Raw genomic sequence first — 14,811 nt, forward strand, 5'->3', positions numbered from 1 at the left:
TCCCTGAATTTTTCTGAAAGAAATGATTTTTCATCTATCTCAATATAGATAAGGCCTTTCAAGGTGGATAAATGAAAATTTGGATGTAATTAATGCTTCTGAATTGATAAATAGGTGGCCAACTGCAATCATTTAGACTACAGACTGACTTATTTTCAAGCATCAGAGGAATTTAATGGGAATGCAATTTTACTGCCATCTTGTTTATTATGGCCAAACATTACCTTTTCCTCAGATTTTAAAAATGCATTTATACATATGTACCTATTGCAAATATACATATGAATTTCCTGATTTATCTACAGAAAGGTACAGAATAATCAAGAGTAAAAACCCATGATGGATGAGAATACAGAATATTCAGCAAAGGGGATGACACTAGGGAAAATCAATTTGTTCGTTAGAGTAAGAGCTCACGCAGTGTGCTGTCAGCTCAACTTTAGAACTACAATTTAGCCCATCTGGGGAAGAAAGGAGGCACAGCAGTCTTTGTAAACTTACAGCTGCATGCAATATGCTTTAGTCACGAAAAGGTGTTTCCCTTGCCTGACAACTCTAACGAGACTGGACTACAAACCTCTGTCGTTGCATCGAAACTAGCAGGAAGAGTTTAGCAATGTCACTCGCACAACCAGAGCCCGCGAGGAGTCTCTCTGGAGCAGAGAGGCATCTGATCTCCATGATAATTGTTCACGAAGCAATCCAGGGCAGTCTGAATAAAAAGCCCAGTAGATTCAGCCTGGGAAGCCCTAATTTCCCACGAGGATGGTTTTTTAGACAGGAGCACATTTTTTGTCAGGTTAGGGGCAATGAAATAGACTCGCTGGCATCAGGAAAAGATCAGCTGGACCTTCACTCTCCATGAGAAAATCCTCAAAGCCACAGATGTGCCCTTGGTTCAATATTCTAAAGGAGTTTCGGGTTTTTACTCCAATTTCCCTGACTCTTATGGGAGCTCCAATTGTCCAGTCCAATCAATGGGCACTTTGTACACCTAGAGAGTGTTTCAATGCACAGTTATATCTTAAAAAGAAAACACAAAGCTGTTCTAGTGGGACACCCAAATGTGTTTGAATAATACCACCTTAATCCCAGCTACCTAGGGCTCAGTTTACTATTCTAGGAAGAAGTTCTCCACTTACTAGAAGGATTTTTTTTTTTCAGAAGTGAAAAAAACAAACAAACCCTGATTCATTAGTTTAAAATTTCCTTTACCACACTGCCATTAAATATCTATTAAAGGTATTGTATTCTCCCAAGGGCTTAGTACAGTACTTTGTACACAGTAAGCACTCAAGCACCATTGATTGATTAACAGTAAGTAAAAAGTGGAAATCTAGCAGTTGGAAGCTCTGAGTCAGTATTGGCAGCCCATTCATTCAGTCAGTCAGTCAGTCAATCATATATATTGAGCACTTACTATGTGCAGAGCACTGTACTAAGTGATTGGAGAGTACAATGGGGAAGCAGCTTGGCTTAGTGGAAAGAGCAAGGGGCTTGGGAGTCAGAAGTTGGGGGTTCTAATCCTGGCTCCGCCACTTGTCAGCTGTGTGACTTTGGACAAGTCACTTCACTTCCCTGTGCCTCAGTTACCTCATCTGGAAAATGGGGATTAAGACTGTGAGCACCACATGGGACAACCTGATAACCTTGTATCTATCCCAGTGCTTAGAACTGTGCTTGGCATACAGTAAGCACTTAATAAATAGCATCATTATTATTATTATTATTCAGCACTCTGCCAGCAACACAGTAAAGACCCACTCCAGACATCCCAGTGGCAGCATCAAGGACCCCTGATCAGGGCTGGAAGTGCAGTCTGGTGGGGGACCAGTTCCGGGCAGAAGAAACCTCAGTGAAGGTGGATAAGCACCAGTCTGCCTAGGGAGCTCCATGTTGTCTGATGCAGTTTCTGGGGTTCTGATAAGTTGGGTGAGGTGGGTCCAGTGAGGTCTAGATAGAACTGGACTGGCAACTCCCCGAGAAGCCTCTGGAACCTAAGAAGATCCCAGACCTACTTCTCCTTCCCAGGATCTTCATTCATTCATTCAATAGTATTTATTGAGTGCTCACTGTGTGCATAACACTGCACTAAGTGCTTGGACAGTGCAATACAGCAATTCTTGCCCAGGGAGCCATCCTGACTCAGGCCTGTCTCCTCTAACGTGTCAAAAGCCTGACAAAGTCCCTCTTGGGACACAATGAGAGAGCTATAAATTTCTTATGGGCAAGGGATCATGTCTCTTCTTTTCCTACTGTCGTATTCTCCCAAAGTGCTCAGCACAGCGCACCACAGTCAGAAAGTGCTCAAGAAGTACTGTTGAGTGCTCCTGACCTTTCCAAAATCCACAGGACAAGCCTAGGATGTCCCAAAACAGCCAAGGGGCACGTGAGGGAAATTGCACAGCCTTCCAGGTGGCAATTTTCTGGCAGTACAAAAACACAACTTTGTCAGCTCCCTCCTGAGTGTGAGGCATCTTCAATATAAACAGATCGAAGAGTCCTAGGTCAACAAAGAGGCAGGCTGAGACTCCGGACAGCAGGCTCAGGTGGGACAGTTACAGAGCATTTTCTCCGAGGAGAACTCTTCATTTCATTTAAAACACAATATTTCCCTTCTGCACTGTATCCAAGCTGAACCTTGGAGAAAGAAATGCTCCGGAAAGTCTACTAAAACTGACACAGCGATTCAATTATAAACCCTGATCCCTTATTTATTTCTTATATAGATCCTAAAAAGAGCAAAAGTGCTCTGAAAGGCTCATTCTTTATTAAATAGTCATACTTGGAGGGGAAAAGGGATTCCCTGTCTACTTTCAGATTTAGCTCAGATTCCCGAGGGAACAACTGTAGAGGACTGAAGCCGAGAGTCCATAAGAGAAACTACAATACTTCGAGCAAACAAACTGCATGGTTCCTAAGTGGTATGATTAGGGGCGAATAAAATGCAGCATGTGACTTAAAATCTTCCCTTTTCTACCAGTGCTTAGAAATGCTGAGTTGTAAGGACCCAGGTGTTGCTTAGGGTCATTTGGGGGCACATATTAGAATGATCTATATGGTTACAGGACGCTATGAAAAGATTTTACAGACAGTACATCTAGTGATAATAATGATGGTATTTGTTAAGCACTTCCTATACGTCAAGCAGAGTTCTGAGCTCTGTGGTACAATAAAGCTAATTAGGTTGGACATAGTCCCTGTACCAAATGGGGCTCACAGTCTTAATTCCCATTTTACAGAAGAGGTAACGTAGCAAAGAAAAGTTAAATGACTTGCCCAGGTCACACGGCAGAGAAGTGGAAGATTCAGGATTAGAACCCAGGTCCTTCTGACTCCCAGGCCCTTGCTCTATCTTTATGTAGAGCACTGTTATTTTTAAATACTATCCATTAAGCGCTTATTATGTATCATGTACCATTCTAAGTGCTGGGGTAGATACAAGATAATCAGGTCAGACACAGTCACTCTCCCACATAGGGCTCACAGTCTAAGTCGGATCGCCAATAATCAGGGGATTAAAAAGAAGGACTTTTTAGGACGTTGGGACATAGCCAAATCTGGCGGCTGATGGGAAGGACACATCCCAGAGTGTGTGGTGGAAGTTGGTGGTCGGGAGGGAAGAAGAGCAGGAGCAAGTGGTTTTAAAGGGGCAAGTGGGCAGGCTCAGAGGCTAAGACCAGCATATCCCTAAAAGGAGTTTGATAAATAGAACTCAATAGCTATGAGGAATCAGGCCTCTAAGGCAAACAAAAGGTCTCCAGGTCTCCAGAACTGATGAGCTGTCCAGACTTTTCTGTCCCAGCTCATCCCAAACAAGAAGGCAACATGAACAAATGGAAAGGGCACGCTTGTTAAGGGCAGGTAACTTACCCTAATTCAGTTGTATTGTGCTCTCTCAAGTGCTTAGTTCAGTGTTCTGCACATAGTAAGCACTCAAGTAATACCATCGATTGACTGACGTAGCTGGATGTGAGGAGGCCTTGATTCTAGTCCCTGCTCTACCAAACAACCGACTGGTTGACCAGGCAGAAGTTGTTTAGCTTCTCTGGACTTCAGTTTCTTTTTCCGTAAAATGGGGGTAAGATAGATTGTGAGGCCTACGTGGGAGAGGGGCTGTGTCCAATCTCATAACCTTGAACCTACTCCAGTGCTTAACACTGTCATTATTATCATCATCTGGCTCCTTCAGAAGCTGAACCAGATGCTCCAAGGGAGTTATTTGATGGGGTTACAAATCTCTAAAGCTCTCAAGATGGCCTTTGGTGTTTGAAGCTTGAAGAAAGCACAAGGAGAGCTTGAGCTTAAGCAGCTCCTGATGCACATGCTGTAGCCACCCTACCTTCCCCGCCCAAATGGAAGCCCCCCAAATCCCTCCAACTCCACATGAGCACAAATCACATGGAGGAGCTGAGCTTGCCAATATTCCAAATGGTTGTGAGACCAGGACCTACCAGAAATACTACACCTGGCCTCCACGCACTTCCATCAGCATCAGGCCTCAACCCAGCTGCCCGGGGTGACACAAGTACAGAGAATGGATGACTGTCATATGCCCAGTTACTGTTGAGTGTTAAAGTGACGATGCGCTGACCGAAAGCAAGGGGATACGAAGAAATGCTTTAGGGTGCAATGAAGTATAGATATAGAAATTGTGGCAGGATAATGAATGACGGGGACCAATGTGGCAGACAAACCGCCATCACATATTGCAATCCTGAGAGCAGGAGCTCTTTCAGAATAAACATTATGAGGGGATTGCCAAACTGAGGCAAAGTAAAACAGCACTGGGTGGTACAAATATCAAGCACATCATTGGAACAAAGGACAAGTTTTGGGAGGGCTTGGAGTGCAAAAGGACCTCATCATACTCATAACTAAACTTTAGTGTCATTGTTGTCAACTTAGAATATGTAGGGTAACTGCTGCGTTGGGGGATGCAAAACTGAATGACAAAGTAAACACAATCTCCAGGACAACATTCCAAATTAAAACACTGTAGGCTTACTGGTGAAGATATACCTGACCTGTGTACAATCAGTTGACTTTCCTAAGCAAGACAGGTAGTCTTAGACACCACATACAAAGCTTCTCTCTAAAGCTACAGTGTAACAATTTCTTGGCCATTAATTTTTTATTCTTACATTCTGTCAATTAATTTCTTCCCCTGAACCATTTGTGTCTGACTCCAACTTCGCAATTGCAAATATAAGGCCTGAAAAAGTAAACTATTCAAGTGCAAAATGAGCGATCTGGTGATTGGCATTTGTGAGGCACGATTATGTTCCCTCAGGGAGGGATTTGTAAAAGCGTGCTCACTTTTTATTCTGCTTCATTTAACAATGTAAATTGTTGGAAAGATTTAGTACCTGGGGTAACAGAATGTACTGAGCATCTGTGGCATGCAGAGCAAGTCTCACAAAGTCAATTCTGTGTAGTCCACTGATCAAGAGAATTTATTGAGTAGCTATTGTGTGCAGAGCATTATACTATGCACCTGGGAAAGTTCCACAGCTATATGAGGCAGGATCCCTGCCCTCAAGCAGTTTACAGTCTAACATGAGAGACAGTGATAAAATAATTTGTTGGGAGTAGGAAGAACTGCTGAAATAGCAATCACTAAACTTCTTTTAAAAAATGGCATTTGTTAAGCGCTTATTATGTGCCAGGCACTATGCTAACATTGATGTGGATACAAGATAATCAGGATGGACATGGTCCTAGTTCCGCATGGGGCTCACAGGCTTAATCCCCATTTTACAGATGAGGTAACAAGCACAGAGAAGTGAAGTGACTTGCCCCAGGTCACAGAGCAGCCAAGTGGTGAACCAGGATTAGAACCTAGGTGTCTGACTCCCAGATCTGTGCTCTTTCCACTAGGCACACACAAGAGGGAGTTGTGCAAGAGATTGAATGCAAAAATGCTGCGGTGGTGTAATGTCCTGAGATGTGTGAAGAGCTAGCTACAGCTTCCACAGTGTTTAGTAAAGCGTCGAGAAGTATTTGGTTGCTTAAGGAAGCCTTAATAAGCATCTGGAAGAGCCTTTCCAGCAGCTCCACTTTCCCTGGACCAATTCTGGGGCCTGGGGAAACAAATGCTTAATACGGGCGCACCACCCCCAAACACCCGATCCTTGAGAATGAAAATAACGATGCAATGTAACACTCCTTATATAATTATCAGCAGTAGACTTTGTGACAGAAAAACACCAACCTTAACCGAGTCATAAATGGGTCAACTAAAACAAAGACAATTTCTACCAGTCTGCTGTACAAATAGTCGGGCCCCTAGGACATGAAGATGCTGGCTTATTTATAGGCTGGCTTTAAAAGGAGGTTGCAAAGCCACCCTTGGGCTACCTAGAAAATCGACATTTTAGAAAAATGATCCGGGCAGCCAAGTGAAACTACAGATTAGAGAAGTGAGAGATTGGGAGTAGGGAAGCCAGCAAGAACAAGCACCAACCATTAATTAGCTGCTGTTTGATCTCTAAATGACAGTGCATCTTGTTAATAGGCAGGTTTTACAGCCTAAATTAGGGGCTGCAACCCTTGCCTCTGGAGTCATATCTGGCTTTTCTGGGAGACAAAAGTGGCTCTCAGGCAGGTCTTCAGATTAGGGTGGGGTCCCGCTGAGGACCCTGGAACATACTGTGCTGTACCTCGCATGGTACCGCAGACACATTCTAACAATAAACTGGGGCAGGTGGCCTTTGAGAGCAAAAAGGACCAAGGAAGGGAAGGAGGCCTGAGGTAATCACTAATGGGCAGCCACCTGGATCAGCTGGCAGGGGTAAGAGGAGAGGACGGCAGATGAGCCTGACTTCCAGGATGCGACCTGACTCCCTACCTTGGGGGTCCCCTTGTCGGGTGGGATGGGACCCGCATGGCTGACTGCCCACCGTGCACCATTTGGGCTGGAATGAATTCCTACCTCATTCTGCCCAGGATGGGAGTTCTTATCCCTCATATCTACCTGGGGATGGGGGGGAAGGAGAGACAGAAGAGGATACCCATCCCCAGCAGCTCTTCACAGCTGCAAGGAAGGAAGGAGGCACAAGGCTGTAGACAAGAAAAGGGGCAGGGCAGCAATGGATTGATTGATGGTATTTACTGAGCTCTGGGTGCAGGGAACTTTATTAAAATAAGTGACTTGCCCAAGGTCACAGAGCAGACAAGTAAGGGAGCTGGGATTAACTTCCAGGAAGTCTGGTTCCCAGGCCCATGCTTTATCCACTAGGCCGCACTCTTCATATACAACTGAACCCTTCTGAGGATCTTAGAGCATAGAATGGGAGAGAAGGATACGTACCTAAGTGCTGTAGGGCTGAGGGAGGGGTGAACATCAGGTGCTTAAAGGACACAGACCCAAGTCCACAGGGGATGCAGTAGCAGAGAGTAGGGGAAATGAGGGTTTAGTTGGAGAAGAGCTCTTAGAGGAGATGTGATTTTATTAAGGCTTTGAAGATGAAGAAAGATCGTTCATCAGATAAGAAGGGAGAGGGAGTTCCAGGCCAGAGGGAGGAGGTGAGCAAGGGGTTGGCGGCGAGATGTATGAGATCAAGGTTCAGTGAGTAGGTTGGGGTTAGACAAGCGAGGTGTGCAGGCTGGCTTGTAGTAGGAAATCAGCGAGATAAGGTAGGAAGGGGAGAGCTGATTGAGTGCTTTAAAGTCAATGGTAAGGAATTTCTGTTTGCTGCAGAGGTGGATGGGCAGTTTCTTGAGTGGGGAAAACGAGGTCTGAAATTTTTTTTTAGAAAAATGATGTATGCACTGGAGTAGGGAGAGGCAGGAGGCAGGGAGGTCAGCAAGGAGGCTGCTGTTGTTTTAGTCAAGGTGAGATATAAATGTTGGGTCAGTGCAGTAACAGTTTGGATGGAAAGGAAAGGGTGGATTTTAGTGATGTTGTGAAGGTAAAACTGAGAGGAATTGGTAACAGACTGAATGACTGGGTTAAATGAGAGCAAACAGTCAAGGATAATCAATCAGTCAATCAATGGTACTTATTTAGTGCTTGCTAAATGCAGAGCACATTCTAAGAGCTTGGGACTGTACGATTCAATAGATTTCGCAGATATGCTCGCTGTCCACAGTAGACTTACAGTCTAGAGAAGGAAACAGAAAATAATATGAATAAATAGGTAATTGTTAAAAAATAATTTAAAGCTCTGTACCAAAGGGATATGGGTTTGGGGGTGGGGCAAATATCAAGTGTCCAAAGGTCCCAGATCCAGGTGCGTAGACAATGATGTCAAGGTTGTCAGACAGGAGGATATTGGTGATGCCTAAAATAATGGGAAAAGACAGGAGGGCAGGCTCTGAGTGGGAAAATAAATGTTGCCTGAGGTGTCAGTGGGACATCCAAGTAAAGATGTACTGAAGGCAGGACGGAATGGGAGAATGCAGAGGAAAGAGAACAGAGGTAGAGAGGTAGATTTGGGAATCATCTGGATAGAGTTATGTACAAATCCATATATTACAAATTATTTATTTATGTGAATGTCCATCTCCCTCTCTAGACTAAGTTTGTTGTGGGCAGGGAACTTGTCCATCAACTCTGTCGTACTGTACTCTTCCAAGTGCTTAGTACAGTGTTCTACACACAGTATGCACTCAACAATACCACTGATGATGATGATAGAGATGGTGGTAGTCAAATGCATGGGAGTGAATGAGTTCTCCAAGAGAGGAGGTGTCGATGGGGAACAGAAGGAAACCCAGAAGTGAATCCTGAGGGGTCCTACAGTTAGTGGATGGTAAGCAGCGTCAGCAAAAGAGACTGAGAAGAAGTGGCCATCGAGATAGAAAGAAAAGCAGGCAAGCGAAAAGCACGTGTTAAGGTCATTAGGGGGCAAAAATTGGTAGGAGCAGGAGGGCAGGGGATTGGAGAAGGGTGATGAACATCTGAAACAGCTGACATGGGAAACTGACTTGGGAGAGTCAATAAGGATGGAGAACTACTACTGCCAGGCAGAAGAGAGGGCAGAGTTAAAGTAGGCAAAGATGAATTTCTGATGCCTGGTGTCTAGATTTTGGCCAGCAGTGCTTCTCACCTTGTGCACAGGAGTGGAGGACCATACTGTGGAGGTGATCCAGGGCTGTGTATTTATGGTATAAGACTGGTGGAGGGACGAGACAGCAAAGGAGTTGAGTTCAGTGAAGAGAGAGGGTGGTATTGAGGGTGTCAATTTGTGCGTCAAGAAAAGAAAGTTTGGTATGGAGACCAAATAGGGCCTAATGGCTTTAGAAAATTGTAAGGGGTCAGAAGATCAAAGGTCTCTGTGGGGGAATAGGACAGATTTGAAGGGAGGGGTGTGTGGGAGAGAAAGCAGATGAGGAAGTTGTAGTCTGATAGATGGACTTCAGAGTTAGTAAAGGTAGAGACTGTATAGTGACTAGAAACAATGCCATCGAGTGTGTTTCCAAGTTGGAGAGTGGGTAAAGTAGAGTGGAGCAGGCAGTCAGGGAGTTGAGGAGTGAGAGGAAGCGGCTAGCAGAAGGGTCGTCAGGAACATCCTCATGGATATTGAAGTCCCTGAGAATCAGCGTAGAGATGGACAAAGATAGAAGAAACGTGAGAAACGGAAACACATGGTTCAAAAAGTTCAAGGTAAGGCAGGGTGGGAGGGTTGAAGCTGACTGTGACTACTAACTGGAGTGGGTGGTAAAGGCAGATAAGAGCTTCAGAGGAAGGCAAAGAGAGGGAAAGGGACGGTAGGATGGTGGGAAAGCAGCACTGGGGAGCAAGAAGGAAGCCAACTACTCCCAGTTTCCCAGTGAACCTGGGGGAGTAGGAGAATATGAGGTCTCTTCAGGAGAGAGTGATGGAGGACACACTGTCATCTGAGGAGAGCTAGTTTCTGTGATGGCAAGAAGGCGCAATGACTGGGTCATCAATAGGTCAAGGAAGAAGGGAAGCTTTCCAGCAATGAAATGGGGGTTCCACGGGGCACACTTAGCTGAGGCGGAGGAAGGGGAGGGGATTGTGTGGATGTGGGAGAGGGGGATTGGATGGGAGTGAAAGTATGGGGGTTGAAACCGGTACAGAGATGGGGCGGGTAGGAGACAGCACGAGGAGTTGGGAAGGGTTGGATAGAGTGGGAAGGGGGTGATAGAAAGGAAGGACAGGGATGAGTTAATTAGAGGAGATGGATTGAGGGGACATGGTGAGATCAGAGACGTTAGAGAGTTATAGGAGAGACTGCTAACAGCAATAATTTCTTAGGTGGTTCCACTGTTTAACCACTGAATCAAATGCAGCTTCTTGGGTGTTAAACAGTAAAGGGGTGAGGGCAGGGGTAGGTGCGGAGGCCATGGCAGGAGCGGCAGTGAGGCCTTCCCATAATCCACCCATGGAGCAAGTCCCTGCCCTGTGCGGCAGCTGGAGGGAAGGAGGGAGAGAGGGAGGGGGGATTCCCAGATGAAAGCTGTCTCTGGCTGCGGGACTTAGTGGGATAGAGTCCTCTTGAAACAGCCAGACTCACCTGTTATCAAAGACCGTGCTGCACCCTTCTGAGGGGAGGCCGAGGGACTCCTGACCTCTGCCAGTGGGTTTGCTCACCATGATGGCTCACCATGATGTAAAAATTTCACGTGCCACACAGGGGACTAGAAAGGGTTCATTTCTCTTGGTTCTTCAGCACCCAAACGTGCCACCCCCTGGCCTAATGGGTGATGGTGGGTGGATTTAATGATCTCTTTTTACATTTTTTATCTTACCTATACACCCACAATTCATCTAGGCCTGAGTTTAGTTGCAAATTGAAAATACATTTTGAGAAAGCAACGGCAAGAATTTCAAAGAAAATTCCCTTTGACTTTACTGCTCTCTACACAATCTAATAGTATAATAATAATAATAATGTTGGTATTTGTTAAGTGCTTACTATGTGCAGAGCACTGTTCTAAGCGCTGGAGGAGATACAGGATAATCAGGTTGTGCCACGTGAGGCTCACAGTCTTCATCCCCATTTGGCAGATGAGGTAACTGAGGCACAGAGAAGTTAAGTAACTTGCCCACAGTCACACAGCTGACAAGTGCCAGAGCCGGGATTCAAACCCATGACCTCTGACTCCCAAGCCCGGGCTCTTTCCACTGAGTCATGCTGCTTCGCTGCTTCTCTGAACCATGCTTCTCTGCTTCACTGAGCCATGCTCCTTCTCTAGTATAAGGACTCGGGCAACCAAATTTCAGCTTTCCCTAATAGTCACCTTTCAGTTTATCCTATTTCTCTAGAACTGTTAGTGCTGAAAAGGGTTCTGATGAAATGGGTTAACCCCTATTACTTTCCTCTACTGGAACGGTGATGTCATGTTTCAGAATTCTATAGAATAGCACCGATGTATGAGAATTCAGGTTAGTAGTGACTTTTTGCCTCCTCATAAGGGTGGGTTGTGTTAATTCAACAATTTCCCTTTTATTGTTCACTAATGGGACAGTGATTGCCAACAGAATCTTATTGGGAACTTAACCTCTTAACTCTAATAGGCCAAAGAACAGGTTTCACTGGATTTCTAATGATTCTCATATTCATTTTGTTTGGCATGAGCACACCAGCATTAAAATGTTTTCCTGTTAATGAAAAACACCTGCTTTATCATCAAAATGTGGAACCAAGAGAATTAAATTGAACTCAACACGGATTTCAGGTTTTCCACTCCCTAAACTAAATGGAAGCACACTAAATTCTTAGCTGTTTTACCCCACACCTACTGTTACACTTTAATTAACTAGAGAGAAAAAAAGCTCTGTTTTTAAAAAGTAAATTAGAGAGGCAAATTCTGAGTTGAAATTGACTGAATCCCAGTGAATATAGCACTGACTTATTTTCAAATCATTATACAGTAGCTTCTTGAAAGTGAATCATTTCATGGAAACAGATATTATTGCTAATTCCCATCAGTGATCTGAGAATTAAACTTAGATGAATAAAGAACAAACTAAATAATCAGATTTTACACTACTTTAGCTGACTTAGCATATCCATCAACAGTCTAAGATTGAAAAATAAGTGGATAAAAATTTCGGTAAACAAACCAACTAAATAATCAATTTACACTATCTTAGCTAACATACCATATGCTACACGTTTGCCTCTGAAACACTAAGCACTAAGACATTTAGAGTTATGTTCCTATAATGATATTCTATTTCAGCATTTTAAACAGCAGAAAATCATAAGAAATTCCCCAGAATCCCACTTTTCATTTCTCGGCTTCACTGGGGTAAAATCCAACAGAACAGGTGGTACCTTTCCTGATGGCCCAAGTCTGACAGAAATTCATCTGCATGTCTTTGGAGTTCACTGCCTTCTAGATTTTTTATCTTCTTTAATTCGCTCTGGAGGAAAAACCAAAGTTCCTTTGCTCCATTTTCAATCTTCCTTCTCAGTATTTCATGATCCTTTCCCAGACCTGCTAGTGAATATCATAAGAACATCAGCACATCAAGCACCACAGTGAACAGAAAACTCGAGATATCTGTGGTTAAGATTAAGAGACCGTATACATCACCATCTCCTGTTGGCTTCTTGTAATTTTCTATCTGTTCTTTGGCCTTTATGAGCTGCTCTTCTAAAACACGAATCCTTCCTGCAGCAGGTACTTTATCAATGGGACCTTCTGGTATCCTGTGATAGAGGGAAAACAATGCAAGTACTTAGTTTAAGTCACCAAGAAACACAACTTAGCTAAATCGTATTTCCTGAAAACTTTGTTAATGTTCCCTAAAAAGGACAGAAACCTCAACCAAAATGCTGTATTCCAAGACAAACGATAAATATGAACACTAGAGCCTGGTAAACAGGGGTACCTTCAGAAATAAATAAATAAAGCCAGGATAGTCACCTTGTTTAGGAAGATGGCTGTACATACCAGCACTACGCAACATAATATGCAAAAAATTCAATACGCTGAGTGATGAAAAAATTGTGAAGGTGAAAAAGAAACTTATTTTTTTTCCTCACAGAATCTCTAGCGACTTCTGATATAAAGCCTGGGCTGCAGATACCAGACTTTCAAAGCATGGGTCTAATTCGCTGCACTAAGTACTTGGTTTGATTTGGAACCCTCCTCCTCTCTTCTCTCCCTTCCCAATCAAAGAACCTAGACCAAATTATACTGTAAAACGTTAATCAAGCCCAAGACCCCATAAGGGGGACAAGTCAAGCATCCTTAGGCACATCCAGAAATACTTGACTTGTGACTGACTGTGGTAGAACCAGGGTTTTTTCGATGTCTTTGACTTGCACTCCACTTCAGGATTACAACACTGAATCTGACTTTACCACACCAGCCTCACAGAGTAACTAATAGGCCACCCTGACCCCTCCTTGCTCATGGCTTTCCCGATCCCCCTCCTCCACGGCCCCTCCCCACCAAGAGCCGGTCCCCTGCTCAATGTTGGCCCTGCTTCCACTACCAGCCTCCATTACCCCGCCAACACTCTCTGCAGCCCATGACCCCCAGGCTCTGGGACAACATAGCCGGAGATACCAGAGCTGGCCTGGAGGAGGAGAGAGAAGAGAGTTGGTGTCAGGCAGTGATGCTGCTCCACCCCCTCCTTCCCAGCCATCACTGTGGGCAACGACCTTGTGGTTTCATTCTGCTCCTCCCCATCTGCTGGCTCCTGTTCAGCCAGTACCCCCGCATCATTAACTGTAGATCAATGACTGCTAATTAATGATACAAATGCATTCATGTAACTGGATGATTCACCTCTAATTAAACCCAAACCCACTCATTCATTCATTCATTCAATAGTATTTATTGAGCGCTTACTATGTGCAGAGCACTGTACTAAGTGCTTGGGATGAACAAGTCAGCAACAGATAGAGACAGTCCCTGCCGTCTGACGGGCTTACAGTCTAACTGGGGGAGATGGACAGACAAGAACAATGGCAATAAATTGAGTCGAGGGGAAGAACATCTTGTAAAAACAATGGCAACTAAATAGAATCAAGGCGATGTACAATTCATGAACAAAATAAATAGGGTAATGAAAATATATACAGTTGAGCGGGCGAGTACAGTGCTGTGGGGATGGGAAGGGATGGGAAGGGAGAGGTGGAGGAGCAGAGCACTCATTCTAGACAACATCACCATCTTCCACGTCACACAAGCGCACAAGCTTGGAAGCAGTGTGGTCTAGTGGAAAAAGCAGGCCTGAGAGTCAGAGGACCTCGGTTCTAATTCCAGTTCTGTCGCTTGCCTGCTGAGTGACCTTGGGCAAACTGCTCAATTTTCTGTAAAATGAGGATTCGACCTCTGTCCTCTTCGCCCTCCATCTAAGAATGTGAGCCCCATCTGGCCCAGGGTCTGTGCCTGACCATATTATCTTGAACAGTGCTTGACACGTAGTGAGTGCTAACTAATATAATGATTATTATTAGTATTATTAGTCCAGATTAATCACTCATTCAATCCACATGTTCAATCCGTTACAAAATCCTGTCATGAAACCAACAGGATTGTGAATCTACAGATTCACAGCACCTCTAGAATCCATCCCTTCCTCTCTATTTCTTTTTTTAAAATATTTGTTAAGTTCTCATTATGTGCCAGGTACTGTTCCAAGCACTGGGGTAGATTAATGCTTATTAAACTGGACCCAATCCCTTTCTCACAGTTTTAATCCCCATTTTACAGATTAGGTAACTGAGGCAGAGAAAACTAAAGTAACTTGCTCAAGGTCATATAGCAGACAAGTATCACACTCATCAGGGCACTTATATCCCACCTTGATTATTGCATCGGCCTCCTCATTAACTGACTTGCCTCCTGTCTTTCCCTTGTTCCAGTTCATATTTCACT

The 14,811-nt window shown here is 44.3% G+C and overlaps 1 protein-coding gene across 3 annotated transcripts in view; it reads right to left on the minus strand.

The window, feature by feature from the left end:
- Positions 1 to 14,811, minus strand: part of FUT8 (fucosyltransferase 8) — a 193,543-nt gene that overhangs the window by 104,353 nt on the left and 74,379 nt on the right. For 2 of the 3 annotated variants that reach the window (XM_029065374.2, XM_029065387.2), the window contains 2 exons: positions 12,514 to 12,629; positions 12,252 to 12,417 (listed from right to left, as the gene is read on the minus strand). In XM_029065374.2, coding sequence (XP_028921207.1) covers positions 12,252 to 12,417; positions 12,514 to 12,629 — 282 coding nt within the window. The remainder of the gene's footprint in view (positions 1 to 12,251; positions 12,418 to 12,513; positions 12,630 to 14,811) is intronic. The other variant, XM_029065383.2, reaches the window with a different exon arrangement.

This window comes from Ornithorhynchus anatinus, chromosome 1, assembly GCF_004115215.2.
Source record: "Ornithorhynchus anatinus isolate Pmale09 chromosome 1, mOrnAna1.pri.v4, whole genome shotgun sequence".
Lineage (NCBI taxonomy): Eukaryota > Metazoa > Chordata > Mammalia > Monotremata > Ornithorhynchidae > Ornithorhynchus > Ornithorhynchus anatinus.